Source organism: Corylus avellana, chromosome 6, assembly GCF_965113065.1.
Source record: "Corylus avellana chromosome 6, dhCorAvel1.hap1.2, whole genome shotgun sequence".
In the NCBI taxonomy this organism is placed as follows: domain Eukaryota; kingdom Viridiplantae; phylum Streptophyta; class Magnoliopsida; order Fagales; family Betulaceae; genus Corylus; species Corylus avellana.
Window position 1 is genome coordinate 2,400,220 of NC_142495.1, and position 15,309 is coordinate 2,415,528.

Genomic DNA, 15,309 nt, shown 5'->3' on the forward strand with positions numbered 1-15,309 from the left:
ACTTCGTTTTTTTTCTTCTTTTGGCCCAGTCTTCTTCCTTTCACTTCATTTGCCTCTAACTTTGACTATGTAAGCTGTACTGTCCGGTGCTACAGTTTTTTTTTTTTAAAAAAAATATAAATTAATGTAAAAGTTCATAATGAACTAGTAAAATAGTTATAGTAATTAACCTCTTAATTATATACTTTTAATTGTTTCACTAATTATAAATTATTCCATCAATTTGTTGGGGCTACCACAATTTTTTGGATAAAGTATCTCTTTCATTTTATTGTCAAAATGTAAAGTTGTTGCATTTAATTTTGTAAATTAACGATATATGATATTATCTACACATTTAAATGAAATAGAAAATGGTGAGGATTTTAATTGATAAAATAATTAACCGTGTATATTAGAGATAAGGAGCAAATTTGTTTATTTAATTATAAATTTTTATAAAATTAGAATCATTCTTATCCGTTTATTACAGCTAGACAAAAAGGTAAAAGATTTTTTTTATTTTTTTTAACAAAAGCTATAATTTACCTAAGACGACAAATGACAACTGTAAACATAATAATTTTCCTGATCAACTGTCAGAGCGTAAACATTTTACAGGAGAAAGGTCTTTAATTCTTGATAATTCTGAGATTGAATTTGTGTATTTACAATAGTGCCCATGGTCTTCTGGGAAATATTTCTATCTTAACGTATCGTAGTATTGTACGTTCGTCGGCAAAGGTATAAGAAGACAAAAGAAGCTGAAACCGAAAGCATGGGACACTCGGGCTCATCTCTGTCGCGGATAAGAACAAATTCTGAAGAAGCCCTGCCACCTCATCATCCCTCATCAATCATTATGGCCATCCATAGCGCATACATGGATGCCATGCCATGTTGTGGTAGGTGGTGATTGTTGACATGCATTCAAGAAGCAACATGAAAAAACATTGGTGGTGTCCACAGGGAATGATAGCCCCACACCAGTCCTTCTTAATATTATATGCGATACATTCGTACTGGTTCAAATTAAATTGGGATATAATCATTCTCTAAATCTTTTTTGGCGTGAATATGCTGATTTCAAGACTCACGGCGGCAGAGTATTCTCTAAATCTTTTTCTTAAAAAGTACAAGTAAAAAAAAATCAAAATTAATTAAATAATATTTCCCCATCAAGAGACTTTCCCTTTGAATTTACGTGGGCATGAGGTTCCAATAAGTTATCACTCATTTCCGCATCACATTTTTATAAATGTGATTTTTTAAAATGTGACTAAACACATGTTATTTTGGGCATATTATACAACCCTTTTTTTTTTTTTCAAACTTAACGGCGAATTCATTCATTCATTATATGGAGATGGTTGAAATAATAAATTTTATCATTTCTCTTTTGAGAATAATTATAAATCTAGTAAGATTTTTGGGAATATGAGATTTTCAAGTTTGGTTTATACTTGGCATTATGTAAAAATTATTTATTTTTCCCATAATATCATAATGTTTATGTTGGGGAGAGAAACATATAGAGAGTCAAACAAGAGTATATATATATATATATATATATATATTAGGACACCACTTCTAACCCAAAAGCTTAAGCTAATAGACTTTGGTATATATATATATATATATATAATGGCCCTTAGAAAGGGTTGTATGGTTGAGAATGCAGTAGTGAGGAAATGTAGGCAAAGAAAGCCAAGGGAGGCTTTGGTTTGTGGCCACATCTGGCAGTGGATGGTCGTGTCATGCTCAATAACATTTGGACACGTGCACATGTTGTTGAGTTAACACCAATTATGAAGACCATTTTTGTTTGGTTACATTTAATTTAGATATGCCTTTCTGTCTTTTATTACATCATTCTTTTATTGTTCTTGTTCCACGAAATGTTATGGAAAATTTGAGACATTGTGAGAAGGACATATGCACCCTCCATAAAAAGCTTTACTATTAATATTACGTTGACGATTTCTCATCGGAAAAAAACCAATTCATTGCATTATCTTTTACTTGAATGAAATTTAGTTTCTGCTTAAAAAAAAAAAAAAAAAAAAATCTGGAGTTGGCAAGGCAACTATGGAAACTGCACATGCAAAACTTTTTCCATTGATAAGCTACAAAAAAATTGCTTTATGATTAAAGTTTTTGAGTTTTGGAATTTAGCTTATCGATCTTGTTCGACAATGAGAGGTCGCAGGCCGTTATGAATATAAAGTTGAATGAAACCTTCAACCTACGTTCACGGCCACCCGTGAACGCAAAAGGAACCATTTTGTTCTTTCGCCAAATGATTATGTTAACTGTGTAATTAATCGATTCGTGGAATGTAATGGGATTAGAATTTCAAGTTGTTGTCATGTAGAATACTTCCATTTTAATCCTTTTATTGAGATAACCTTTTCAATTAAACAGGAACTGCCAAAAGTAGCGAAAATTATCCTCAACAACCTTAAACGATATGTTATACCAAAGAAAAGTTACAGTTAAAACTATTTAACAACTCACTGACATCTGTCAACATTATCACTCTTTAGGAAAAACCAAACATATGCATCGACATCTGTGTAGAGGACTGGCCCATTACATATAGGGGCTGCTGCCCCAACCCGGTTTTCTAAGAGAGAAAAGTCCAACTAGATTGTTGCTGGTACTCGGTCTCGGCTAACCTTCAAGAATCCAGTCGACCCGGATAAGAAAAATACCCGTTCATGCTCTCAGGGAAAAGGAGAAGAACAAAAAACCCAAATAGTTCATGGGCAACTGGATTGTAGGAGAAACAACACTGCGCAAGGAGCATACCCTAATCTTTAGGCCCAAACATCCACTGCAAACCTAGACTAAAATGTATGCAGTTGCAGTGTTTATTGGACACCATATATGGAACTAGCAGATTATAGATCAGTGAGTCATTTACCGTCGGAATACCAGAAGGATTTCACTTTCCATCAATCTAAAAGGTTAATGTCATCCAATTGGATTTGTCGAGCCTTTCCTCTAGGAATTTTGAGTTCTGTTTCATTCATATCTCAAGAGGTCAAAACAACTGAAGAGAGTATATGTTTGTTTTTCCTTATTCAATTTCATTAAAAAGCGCATTTGCGCAACCAAATTCACATTTAGTACACCAGAGAAATACCTAACCAGAAGATTTTTTTTAAAAAAAATCTCCAAAGCTAGAAAAATGAAAGCAATCCAGGGCAGCCGCCTATTGGTAAAGGGTATTGAAGAATGCAGCTTTTAAACGTCTATGTTACAGAAGGAGAGGGGCAGTTCACAACTTGGGAGCACACAAACAATATAAAAAGTTTACAGAAACCTAATTGGTCAAATGAAATTATATAATTCAATATAAAATGACAGTTCCATTATAACTCGAGAACATGGCACACCATCCTACTTGCAAACCAAACTGAGTTTTTAAAGAGCAAGGTCAGCCTGACCAAGAAAAGAAGACAACCATCACTTGACAAGCATCTACAATTTGATCTATTGCGTACGCATTCTGCTGCTTTCTGCATTTCTTATGGGATAAAAATACGGATGGGCCTGCGAGACATCAACAACAGTTACTGTAGAAAGTAAAGGGGTACCGAATTCGGCTGTGTATCATACTTTTAACAGTTGCCAAACACTCCACATTCAAGTGAAACAGACAAAAACACAGCAGACAGAGTTATTAAGAGCTGATAGCATTAAGAATGAACAAGGCAATGCTAAGTCCACACCAGACTGCTTAATCCGAACAAAAAAATGACTGAATCCGAACAAAAAATGACTGAACAACCAAATAAAAGAAACAACAGACTGATGATAGCCTCTGAAAGCAATATATATGTGAGTTGTGTATAGTTAACTGTGTTTCTGGCTGAGTAGTTAAGTACTGGGCTTTACCATTGCTTCTTTTGCAGTAGGCCTCTCTTGGTGATCATACCGTAGCAACTTGTCTACAAAGTCAACAGCCTCCAAAAAGTAGAAAGAGCATGTATTAAAGAGAGCACTTAAAAACTTGGAAAAGAGCAAAATAATTTCACTCATTATCAAGATATCTACCTCAGGAACCGCCAAATGTTGATTATCAACATTAATGAACTTTGTCCATGGTTTCCGGCTATGCCTAATTCAGTTCAAGAACAAATATTTGTCTCTGTTAAAACTAATGATGCCTGGTAAAACAACATCAAATAAAATAAAATAAAAAAGGATAGAACCATGATATTGATCCCAACCTGCCCACTAATGCTGCAAGGTGAGGGTCTAACTCTATCCGGTATTTGTTCAGATAAGTATTTAATTCATCTGTCCCAAGCACCTGTTGTAGAAGAAATACAAATACAAACTTTCAATTAGACCGACCTGAAAGTAAATACAAACCGAGTTGTAAATATTTCATTCTAAGGTTTCACAAACACATTAAACAAAAATATATAATAAAATTTCTATAAATACCCAGCCATCAACTAACCCTAAGGGGTAGTTCAATCGACTGGGAACCACGCCTCATAAAGCGAAGTTTATTAGTTTGAATCTCCCCTTCCCCCTTTCACTGGGGCCAATTACTTAATATTAATAAAAATAAATAAAATAAAATAAATCAAAAAATATGTTTAAACTTCAGAAGAAAACTACACATACCTTAGCAATTTTGACCAGCTGATCATAATTATCATGCCCATAGAAAAATGGCTCCTTACGGAATATCTGTACAGCACAAGCCTCCATAATAAGCATGACAATAAAGAGCATCATGTACCATGACTAGGTACCATACTTTGAAACATCCTGCCATCTGCCACTCATTGATGAATAGGCAAGCAGATCAAGATCCACTCATCTATACACATCAAGAAAAATGCAACCCCATATATCTATAATACTAATCCTTGGAAACAGCCATTGCAGACCATTCAATAAAGGTTCCAAAGTGCACTATGTTATAAGAAAATAATTAGAATGAATGTTGACAGAGAGGAGGCCCCTCACTTGATCCAGACCACTTGTGCACACACCACAATGACTGAACATCAAGGAGGATTTCAAATATAAAGTGCCTCGGTATGATACACTAAAGCCTACATCCACAATGCATAGAGATCTGGCCTACAAAATTGAAATAAATTGGTGGGAAAGTGCTGACCATTCCAGCAAACATACAACCAAGGCTCCACAAGTCTAAAGAGTAATCATAGTCTTGCAAATCAACAAGGAGCTCAGGACCTTTAAAATATCTGCAAAACAAAGGTGAATTGAAGAGAGAAGAATGACACCTATCAATTTAAAGAAGAAAATTGTACATACAACACAGAACCATAAATAAGCGTAAATGAAATATCATCAAACTTCAACCCAGTAGACATTGCACAATTTTGAACTAAGTAGCATCATCTAATTTTAACAATTATTAATTTTCTAATTCTCAAATTCTTTAATTCATTTTCTCTGGTCCCAAGAGGATTAAAATTAAAGAAAAAAAAAACTTGGGTCTCTAATTTGACCTTTTATCCCATTACTCCTAAGGGTTTAAAACACATCCAATCAATCCATTCGTTGGATTTTTATCGGTGAACAATGACATGTAGGCTGATAGCCATGTCATATCCAATCAAATTTTGACACATGTACACACGTTTGACTCAGCACTGCCACACCAAAAAATTAAAAAAGAGAAAAAAAAAAAAAAAAAAAAAAAAAAAAAAAAAAAAGAGAGAAAAGTATAGAAAAAAAGAGAAGCGAAAGAGAGGTGGTCCAACCAGCCCCTTGGAGGATGGCAAGCCATCCCCAAAGGCCTGATAGGGGTTGGCTAAACCACCCCCAAACTACAAAGGGGGTGGTCAAAGTTTCAAACCACCCCCAAAGGCCAGGGCCTCCGAAGCTGACTTTACTTAAAACTGACTCTATTTCATTAGTTACCCACAAAGAAAGAAAGTGGTCTCCTTTGCCACTCCAAGTAATATAAGTGATCTCCTTCGCCACTCCAAGGACTAGACTAGAAAGTGAACTCCAATGACTAGACTCACAAATCCATAATAATGAATTTTGCAGCAGGAAATCCATGATATATATTCCTCAAATCTGCGATTATTCAAAATTGTTGCTAATTCATAATTGCAAATGAACAATTAAAAGCAATTTCCTTTGCCATCCCATGTATAATTTACACCAATAGATGCATGCTAAGATGCAAATATCATTTAATTTCTAGATGGAAGAAACCAAAAGGAAAATACAATAGGGCAGTTTTGAAAAAAGAAAAAGAGAGGCTCAGAAACAGAAATCACCATCTTTCCAGAAAAAATATAAAGGCGAACCTTGAAGCAACACGGACATTATATTCTTTCCCTGGATGATAGAATTCTGCAAGGCCCCAATCTATAAGACGAAGCTTACGCTGTTCATGATCAATCATTACATTATGGGGCTTCACATCTCGATGCATAATACCTTGTGAGTGGCAATAATCCAGTGCCTAAAAATACAATAAATAGAAATATGAGATTCTCCCAAGTTATTAAATCAAGGTGCACGTTTGAATTGACGAATTTGAGAAAAAATAGACATTAAACAAAATAGGGGTACAGGGCAGAGATCTAACTACACACATAACACACCAAACTCCAAACCATAAACAATTCCCATCCAAGCCCTAACATGAGATAAAACACCCTACTGCCCCAAGTCAAAACCATTTGCATTCAGAAACTTTCTAGATGCAATCTAATCTCAACTTTGATTTCAAATCAAATCTTCCAAAAAAAACAAATTCATCACGAAATCTCAAAGAAGTTTAGTTCACATTAAATTAGATTCTAAGAAAACCTGAAACAACAAAGATCAAAACCAACAAACTAAAACAACTTAATTATCTCATTTCTTTGAGAAAGTCCAATTTAAATTTTTCCAAATCTCAATGAGAGAGACAGAGAGTTGGATGATTTTTGAAGATTTGGTGGTATTGTGATTCCATTAAGGAAAAATGACTAAAGAGAAAACACAAACCAATGAACTACTGGCCTGGTTAATACTAATTTGGTGGTACTACTAATTGTATTGGAGCTACTTCTAGTATCCCAACTCGCAAGTAAAATTCGCCATTGAACCTGAATCCAATCCTTAAGATTCCTCAGGGCTGGTGCTATTGAGCCCCCATGACTCTAGTCTTATTTCTTCCCTATTATTTAGTAACTTTTTAGCATGAGAACAGACCAAGCCCGAAATAGAAGGGTAAAGCTTGGACCTAGTTCAATTTGGCCTAGTTTAGGCTTATGTATACATATAAATTCAAACACACACACACACACATAAGAAAGGTCTGTAAAACAAATCAAATTACTCGTGAATAGTTCAAGTTCAACTCATTAAGATGTTTATTTGGAAGCATTTATTAATTAACAAACCAAGCTCATATTAAAAACTTGAAGCTCAATTATTTTGGCAAACCAAGTTTGAAGTGTCACAGACTCACAAGCTTGACTCAATAGGTTCATAAAAAACTAACGGTTATATTTTGTTATCACCAATATATGAAAATTCAAAGAAAATTTAGGCAAAGAAAACATTTTTCATGTTTTATAAAGAATTACTACTACTTAAGTGTAAATAAATCAAAAAGTTATTAAAATATTTTATACCATATCTCGTTTAATTGGTAAGAGTAGCCCAGGCTCAATGGAATCAGGTGCAAAGAATCTCAAGGGCTAGATTTGGATTTAAAAGTAGATCCTCCCCATGATTTGGGGTATAAGAACTAACTCCAATATGATTAGTTTTTCGAGAAGTAAAGAAATAACTACAATATGATTAGCTATAAAGAAATGAGATCTAACCCAACCCATGGTCCCTCAATTATTTATTTATTTTCTCTCATCCTTTTTCTTTCATGAAATCCCAGCACCACAGAAATTTCCAAAAGCTTCAAACTATCATTCAGAGAAAATTAAAACCAGTTTCTCTAAGAGGTCAGATACTTAATCTTGTTTTACCTCGTTGATTTTGATCTTTGTTGTTTTTGGATTTTCTTGGAATTCAATGTGATAGTATGTTGAATAAATTATATTATGGATTTCATTTCTGGAAGATTTGAAATTATCGTTGACATTGGATTGGATCTTGAAAGTTGCAGTTCTGATTGGTTTTGACTTAAGGTAGTAAGGTCTTTTGTTTTGTGTTAAGGTTTAGATGGAAATTGTTTCTTGTTTGGGATTCGCTATATCATTTGGGGGATTCACCTTTTTTTCTTTGAACTGCATATTTTTTTTGTTTGTGGGTTTGTTGTCACGTTACTTTGGTTTTGTTGTTACGTTCTTCTAGGGTCAACATCTTTCTTGTTCCTATTTGAATCTTGCTGTTTGTTCTGTCTTATGTCTTCACTTCTTGAGGGATTTTTAACTGCATCTTGTTTTCTTGATCCCTGTTCCTCTTTATATTATTTTATGCTTTTATGTTTAGCTCTAACACATTGGTGTAGTCAAATTTATAGAATTTTTTACTTTCTTTCTTGCATCTTGTGATCATTCCATGTTTTTTGCTTTTCCATTCTTTTCCCTATAAAATCTGAACCAATCTAGAACATCTTGGCTCTTTAGTTTTTTCAGCACCCTGCTTGGTTGCTGAAATAAAGTTTTAAAAGAAAAGATGATTCAGTTTAACCACATCATTGAAGAATCTAGCCCCAGATTCCAAGCCCCAAATGATAAAAGGAAAATTCTGGACAAAATAGAAAGAGAACAGTAAGCTGACCTTCAGAAGCTCATAGATGTAATATCGAATATCATAGTCAGAGAGTGTTGGATAAAGCACTTTAAAATCTGTATTATTCACATGTTCAAATATAAGACTTGGGGTCTTCGATTGCTGGTCTCTAACAATATCAAGCAGCTTCACAATATTAGGCCCGCCACACAGATTCTGCAGTATCTTTATCTCCCTCTTGATCTGTTTTTTTTTTTTTTTGGGAGGGGGGCAGGGGGAATAAAAAAAATAAGTCTTGACACAGTGATTCAATAGACCAAGCTATAAAACAAAGGGGGAAAAAAAATCAACTCCATAAGCATCATGGACACATATATCCATTCACAAATTTAGTTTGACCAAAAAATGACAAGGTTACATCCATCAAACAAAACTGTAGATTTAGATCTGTTTTCGACATCCATACAAGTTGAACACTTGCATGAGAAATCTCAATAAAAAATCCTCAAAATTATCATTTATGAGAGTAAAAGCAGAATGTCATAACCCAGCTTAAGCACCATCCATGGTCTATACAGAAGTCACATAAATCACTACAATGAAAGCCATACATTAAGTGTAATAACTTGGATGGATTGCACATGACTAATTCATAGTCCTGCGTTAACCAAAACAAAATTTATACAATATTAAGATAGAAAGTTAACAGAGGATCAAAATATCAAAATGGCTTGGTGATACAGAAGCAGTGTTGTGCCCACATGAGAGATTATGGTAGATTCATCACCATATCACGTGTTTATGAATACATTATCCTTCACTAACCATGGTCCGGTATTCCCTTGTTCCCTGTATTGGTTATGTTCTTCACTTCTTGTCTAGCAGAAACTAATCGAGGGCTTTAAAAGTAATCAATGGTTCAAATTCAGGACCTGAATTCTACGATCAGAAAGTGCAGAATAACACAGGTTACAAACAACAAGTACGCCAAATCAGGCGCGATGACAAATGCATTAGCATTGAAACGGCATAAATCAACGAAATTCTATATATTTTTTTGATATATATATATATATATATATATATATATATATATATATATAACAACATTGATATGATGAAAAGCCTGCAATAAGAAGCAGAGTCTATGATTGACTCGTTGTATAATCCAATTGCAATAAGAAAGCAATGAAACTCCTAACCATACATTAGAAGCCAACGACAACAATGCCGCAACTCACCTTCTTCTTCTTCACTGGTTTGAGAATCTTAATTACACACTTCTCGTTATCGGTGCAGTGAACACCCTCAAATACCTCGCTGTATTTTCCCCTCCCAACCTTCCTCACCACCTCATAGTCATCCTGCTCCCTGTACAATCAACCAATACGACATATACACCGTCAAACACAAACAAAACCCCAGTTCCACCGTAAAATAGCAGCCAATTTCGAAACTCCAAACCCTAAATACAAATACATAGAAGGCTATTACAAGAATTATACAATAACGCATATGTCAAAAGGAAGAGGAGAAGTACCCCCATTGGACAGTGAGGGACTCGTAGTCCCAGTAGTCTTTGGGGCGAATCACGTTGACATCGGCGTAAACCCTAGCCTTGGAGGGGGCGCCAGGCCGGCGGACGGCCTTTCCGATCTTCTGCGCCAGGGTTTCGGAGAGCGTGGGTAGCGGGCGGTTGCGGCGGACCGAGGGGCTGTGATGCTGTTGCTGCTGTGGGCGAGACAGCGGGGTGGCGGAGGCGGCGATGCGGCGGAGCAAGAGGGAGGGATAGGATACGGACGAAGAGAGGGGTGGCGTGAAGAAGAGAGAGAAGAGGTGCCTGTGGAGGTTGAGGTTGAGGGCGTGATGGTGGTGCGAGAGAGTGAATTGGAAGGGCCTTATGGCCATCAAATCGTTGGAAATAAGGGGAAAAGGAGAAGTCAGGATGCCTCTCAAAGACTCTCATAACCCTCTGTCTCTGTCTCTCTCTCTTTTTTTTTCTTTTTTTTTCTTTTTTTTTTTCTCTCTTTCTTTTTTCCTCTTTTTCTTTTTCTCCTTTACTAACCTGTCCCTCTTTTTAATTTAATTTGCTTTTTCTTTTTCTCTTTTCTTTTTTCCTTTTCATGTTTATAGATTGTTTATTATTGTGGCTTTTTTTATATATAAATGATATATGCATTTCAAGTTTAAACTATAATTTGCTCATGGTTTTTCTTTATATATAAATGATTTATTTATGAAACACAAATAACGTATTATCAGACAAATACATAGTATAAATGATTTTTTTTTTTTTTTTACATGTCCACACAAGAGAAGAGATAATGAAATTTGAACTAGTGACCTCTGCTTCATGAGGCGTGATTCACAGCCGATTAAGCTACTCCTTATAAATAAATTTAATTATTTAGTTCATATTTTATAACACACTCCTTGTGCTCAATGCTCATTATCTAAAATTAAATTACTTCTTATTTTAAAATTTAAAATTGATATAAGAAATTAATTATTTAACTAATACTTTAATAATATTAATATAACTTTATTCCATTAATAAATCGACTCTCGCTTTTTCTCATAGAGATAATTGGAATATTGGCTTTTCTATAACTTTTTATAAATAATATACAATATTATTACAAAATAGCCCCTCCATCGCATTTAACTATGAAGTGTGAACAAGCTAGTTAGCACTCTGCAAGTTATGGCAGACACTAGAGCCCACGGTATTCTCTCAGAAAGTACAAGAGATTTAGGTTTATTAATTATCTCTGGTCATACATTTGGACATGGCATCGTAAATATATCCCAAAATAATGCTTGAAAATACGAGCTGCGCGCGGCCGCTATCAATTGATCAAAATCATTCTTAATGGGGGATTCTGTACCACATTCTCCACACTCATAACTTATATATATCCACAAAATTGGTAAAGATGAAAATTTCTCAAAGTATCAACATATAGAATAATAATTTTCTGTATGAAAAAATTCATATGATTTCAACTTCTTAAGAAAATGTTCATGAGATTCGAGATGCTCACCTTCTTTTGTTGCGAACAAGTTTCAAGAACCACACAATTATACCACTCCATCGCACTTACGAAATATGTCATAGAAATATACCGTTAGAATATTATACTCGGAATATATTCTAATATTTACCTAATTGATTTATATAAGGGAACATAAATTAATTAGGTAATTTTTCATGTATAAATCAATTAGGTAAATATCATAATATATTTAGAATATATTCGGTTTATATTCTAACATATACATTGCATGAAAGATATATAAATGTTAAAAATCATTATTTTAACCATCTTTTACCTATTTTTGTATAGTGAATGAGTAAACTCACCATTAAATTTGTATGGAACCCATATGAGCCCACAAATCCAACAGTAGATTCATTTGATTTGCAAAAAGTGATGGCTGCAAGAATGATGTATAACATATATATGAATGAAAGGTTGTATATATTAGTCAGAATAGCATATTTTACCTATCTCCCGATAATGGATGACCAAAATCATTATTGAATTTGTGAGACCCACGTATGAGTCAACAAATCAAATAATGAATTTGCAAAAAGAAATAGTTTTTTTGTTTTTTCGGAAATTGCAAAAAGAAATAGTTGAGAGAATAATAAGTAACATGTTATTTTTATTCTTTTGTTAAGCTATTCAAACTAAAATATTCTAAAATTACAATATGACAAATAAAAATAGGATATTCTTCCATCAAAACTTACTCTAAAAATTGCTAAAAGCTCGATCCGCCTTTATCCAACGATAAATTGTCATATTTTTTTCGCATTCCTTTTGACGCGATTCACATACAAAAAGTTTATCTATTAGCTCTAGCTAGCCCGCTACTTGTATTACAAAGAATTCGATAAGCATAAGAAACTTAATAGGTTCAGTAATATATATGCACGTTTTTAGAGTTATAAAATTGATTACAGAATTAGAAGGTGGGAGTTAATTAATTAGGGTAGCCATTAATTCTCCATCACTAAATAGAAACTCCCACATTTTTTTAAATTTACCAACCATTAATTCAAATTATCCCCATGACAATAAATTAAGATTTTAACCATTTATTTATTGATTAATATTAGAGTACATACGCCAATCCCTACACGTACAAGACAGGATAGCTCTTCCCCTATCCGTAAACTCCATATGCCTGGGGTACGTGAAGGTGGAATTCAATCTCATGCAGGAAATTAAATCACATTTGCAAACCAATAGAGCCAATTAATCTGGTCAGACCAAAAGTAATAGCCATTGCCACCCATCCTCCGACCAACACCCTGAAAGAAGACTTCACCACCGGAGCCCTCCCTACCCGTGCTCCGACAGCTCCAAAAGCAACAAGTGCCGAGGTAGCCACTGTAACCACCACACCCAACCTCAGTCTATGCTCCCTTATAAATGCAGCCGCCAATAATGGAAGCACCGCACCAACAGAAAATGCAAGGGCTGACGCAAAAGCAGCCTGCACTGGATTAGGGAGCTGCTCCCCCTCAGCTTCTTCGTTACAATTATTCTCTCCACCAATTTTCATTGCCTTCTCCCTCTTCATCTGCGCCATCTCTATGTCCCTCTGGGTGTTAACGGAGACAAACTCCCCTATTGCCATGCTGCAAGCCCCTGCAAATAACCCAGCAAAACCAGCAAGGAGCATGGGTTTGATGTCTTCTTTGACAGACCCAACACCCATCATTAATGATGTTACAGAAACAAGCCCATCGTTGGCTCCCAACACAGCAGCTCGAAGCCATTGCGCTCTTTGGAAGTAGTCAACATTGTTATGATCATTCACATGAATAGGAATTTCTGTGTTGCTAGCCATGAGGAGATCGAAGCAAGATAATTGGCAATTATCGGAAAGGAATTAATAATATATATGAAAGGGAGCTAGCTGATTTCTCGTGGAGAACAAATGGCGATTGTGGAGGACATTTATAGAGTGTCAGAGTAAAAAACTGAAATAATTTCTCATGGTGGTTAAGATGGCCGGTGACCGCATGGCACGCTCGTTCAAAAGTAAAATTAAATATGCAGGTTTCTTATACGATGAACACTGAATCAATATCTAAGGTGGAATGCTGAATAGGGCAGCACCTAATTAAAGAGATAGAAAGATGAAGAGAAAAATATTTGCTTTGTTATTATTAAATGGAGGCGAGTGTGCACTCCACATAAAGTGAAATGTATATTCCATATCCGGGAAGATATACTTTTATTTATTTATTTTTTAGATACAATTGGGATTTGGGAACGAGGAGAGTGGTCAAGACGGGTCTTTCTTTATCTTGATACGAGTAGATAAAAGAAAAGCAAAAAAGATAAGGATGCTTTCATAACAATGATGAAAATCAGACCATTTAGTTGTTGGGTAGTCTTGGGCTTTTCTCAACCCCAAAAGCTAGTTCAAGAGGTGAGACATTATGTCACACTTATAAATTGACCACCAGCCATTTTCACAACCAATGTGGGATAACCCCAACAATCTCCCTCTCACACATCGGGCCTTGGGTTGGAGCAGCGACAACCCGTTTCTCCCGTAGACTGTTAGGCTGAGATTTGTTGGTAAACTTAAGCTCTGATACCAATGTTTGATGGTGTTGGGCTTTTCTCAACTCGATCTAAAAGCTAGTTTCAAATGTGAGGTTTTCCTTCACACTTATAAAGTGACCACTAGCCCATTCCACAACAGATATGGGATAACCCCAACAATCTCCCTCTTACACATTGGGCCATGGGTTTGAGCAGCGACAACCTGTTTTTCCCGTGGACTGTTAGGCCGAGACTTATTGGTAAACTTTGACTTTGATACCAGTGTTGGGTGGTCTTTGGCCTCTCTCAACTCCAAAAGCTAACTCAAGAGGTGAGGCTTTCCCTTACACTTATAAATTGACCACCAACCCCTTCTATAACCGATGTGGGATAACCCCAACAATCTCCCCCTCACACATCGGGCACTAGGTCGGAGCAACGACAACACGTTTCTCCTGCGGACTGTTAGGTTGAGACTTGTTGATAAACTTGAGCTCTGATACCAGTATTGGGTGGTCTTGGACCTCTCTCAACCCTAAAAGCTATCTCAAGAGGTGAGACTTTCCCTCACACTTATAAAATGACCACCAGCCCATTTCATAACTGATGTGGGATAACCTTAACATTAGCATGTTCTCGGAGATTAGATATAGGCATTTTCCACTTAAGAGGCATGTCCAGGCTATCTCCCAATTTTTTTTTTTAAAAAAACCCTTAAAATGCGAAAAATACGTGAATGGACCCATAAAATTTCAAGCAGAGGGAAACCAGCCCAAAATTCATGCGGGCCTCGAAAGTGACAAAAATTATACTCCATGGCCCAAACCCACATTCAGCCCACCCCATTATTAGACCGACACATTGGTCAAACGGTGATAAATTCTTTCAAAAATGGTTGGCTTTTACTACTTGTTTTAGTAAAAGATTTCGGCATTGGCCCCTACATTTCTACGTGACCCCGTGACCCCGTGACCCATCACCCATTCATGGAAATCTCGTGGGACAAACTAATTTCCCAAACAGCGTTATAGTGACTGCTCGTCCAATGAGGGAAGCACGAAAT

General features: G+C 35.6%; 1 protein-coding gene across 1 annotated transcript; it reads right to left on the bottom strand.

The window, feature by feature from the left end:
* Positions 1–3,040: 3,040 nt before the first annotated feature.
* LOC132186318 (casein kinase II subunit alpha-2) lies at positions 3,041–10,671 on the bottom strand. The gene is made up of 10 exons (XM_059600227.2): positions 10,217–10,671; positions 9,918–10,047; positions 8,725–8,919; positions 6,297–6,454; positions 5,126–5,216; positions 4,624–4,689; positions 4,218–4,300; positions 4,042–4,105; positions 3,883–3,951; positions 3,041–3,537 (listed from the first exon to the last, which is right to left on the bottom strand). The coding sequence occupies exons 1-10, from the start codon at positions 10,582–10,584 to the stop codon at positions 3,478–3,480; spliced, it is 1,284 nt and encodes a 427-aa protein (XP_059456210.2). The 5' UTR covers positions 10,585–10,671; the 3' UTR covers positions 3,041–3,477.
* Between the last annotated feature and the right edge of the window lie 4,638 nt (positions 10,672–15,309).

Coding starts and splice junctions, on each gene's coding strand:
- LOC132186318 (XM_059600227.2), bottom strand. CDS start 10,584: ATGGCCATAAGGCCCTTCCAATTCACTCTCTCGCACCACCATCACGCC. Junction 4,690..5,125: donor GTTGTATGTTTGCTGGAATG/GTCAGCACTTTC, acceptor TGTGCTGTACAG/ATATTCCGTAAGGAGCCATT. Junction 4,301..4,623: donor AGCTGGTCAAAATTGCTAAG/GTATGTGTAGTT, acceptor CTTCTACAACAG/GTGCTTGGGACAGATGAATT.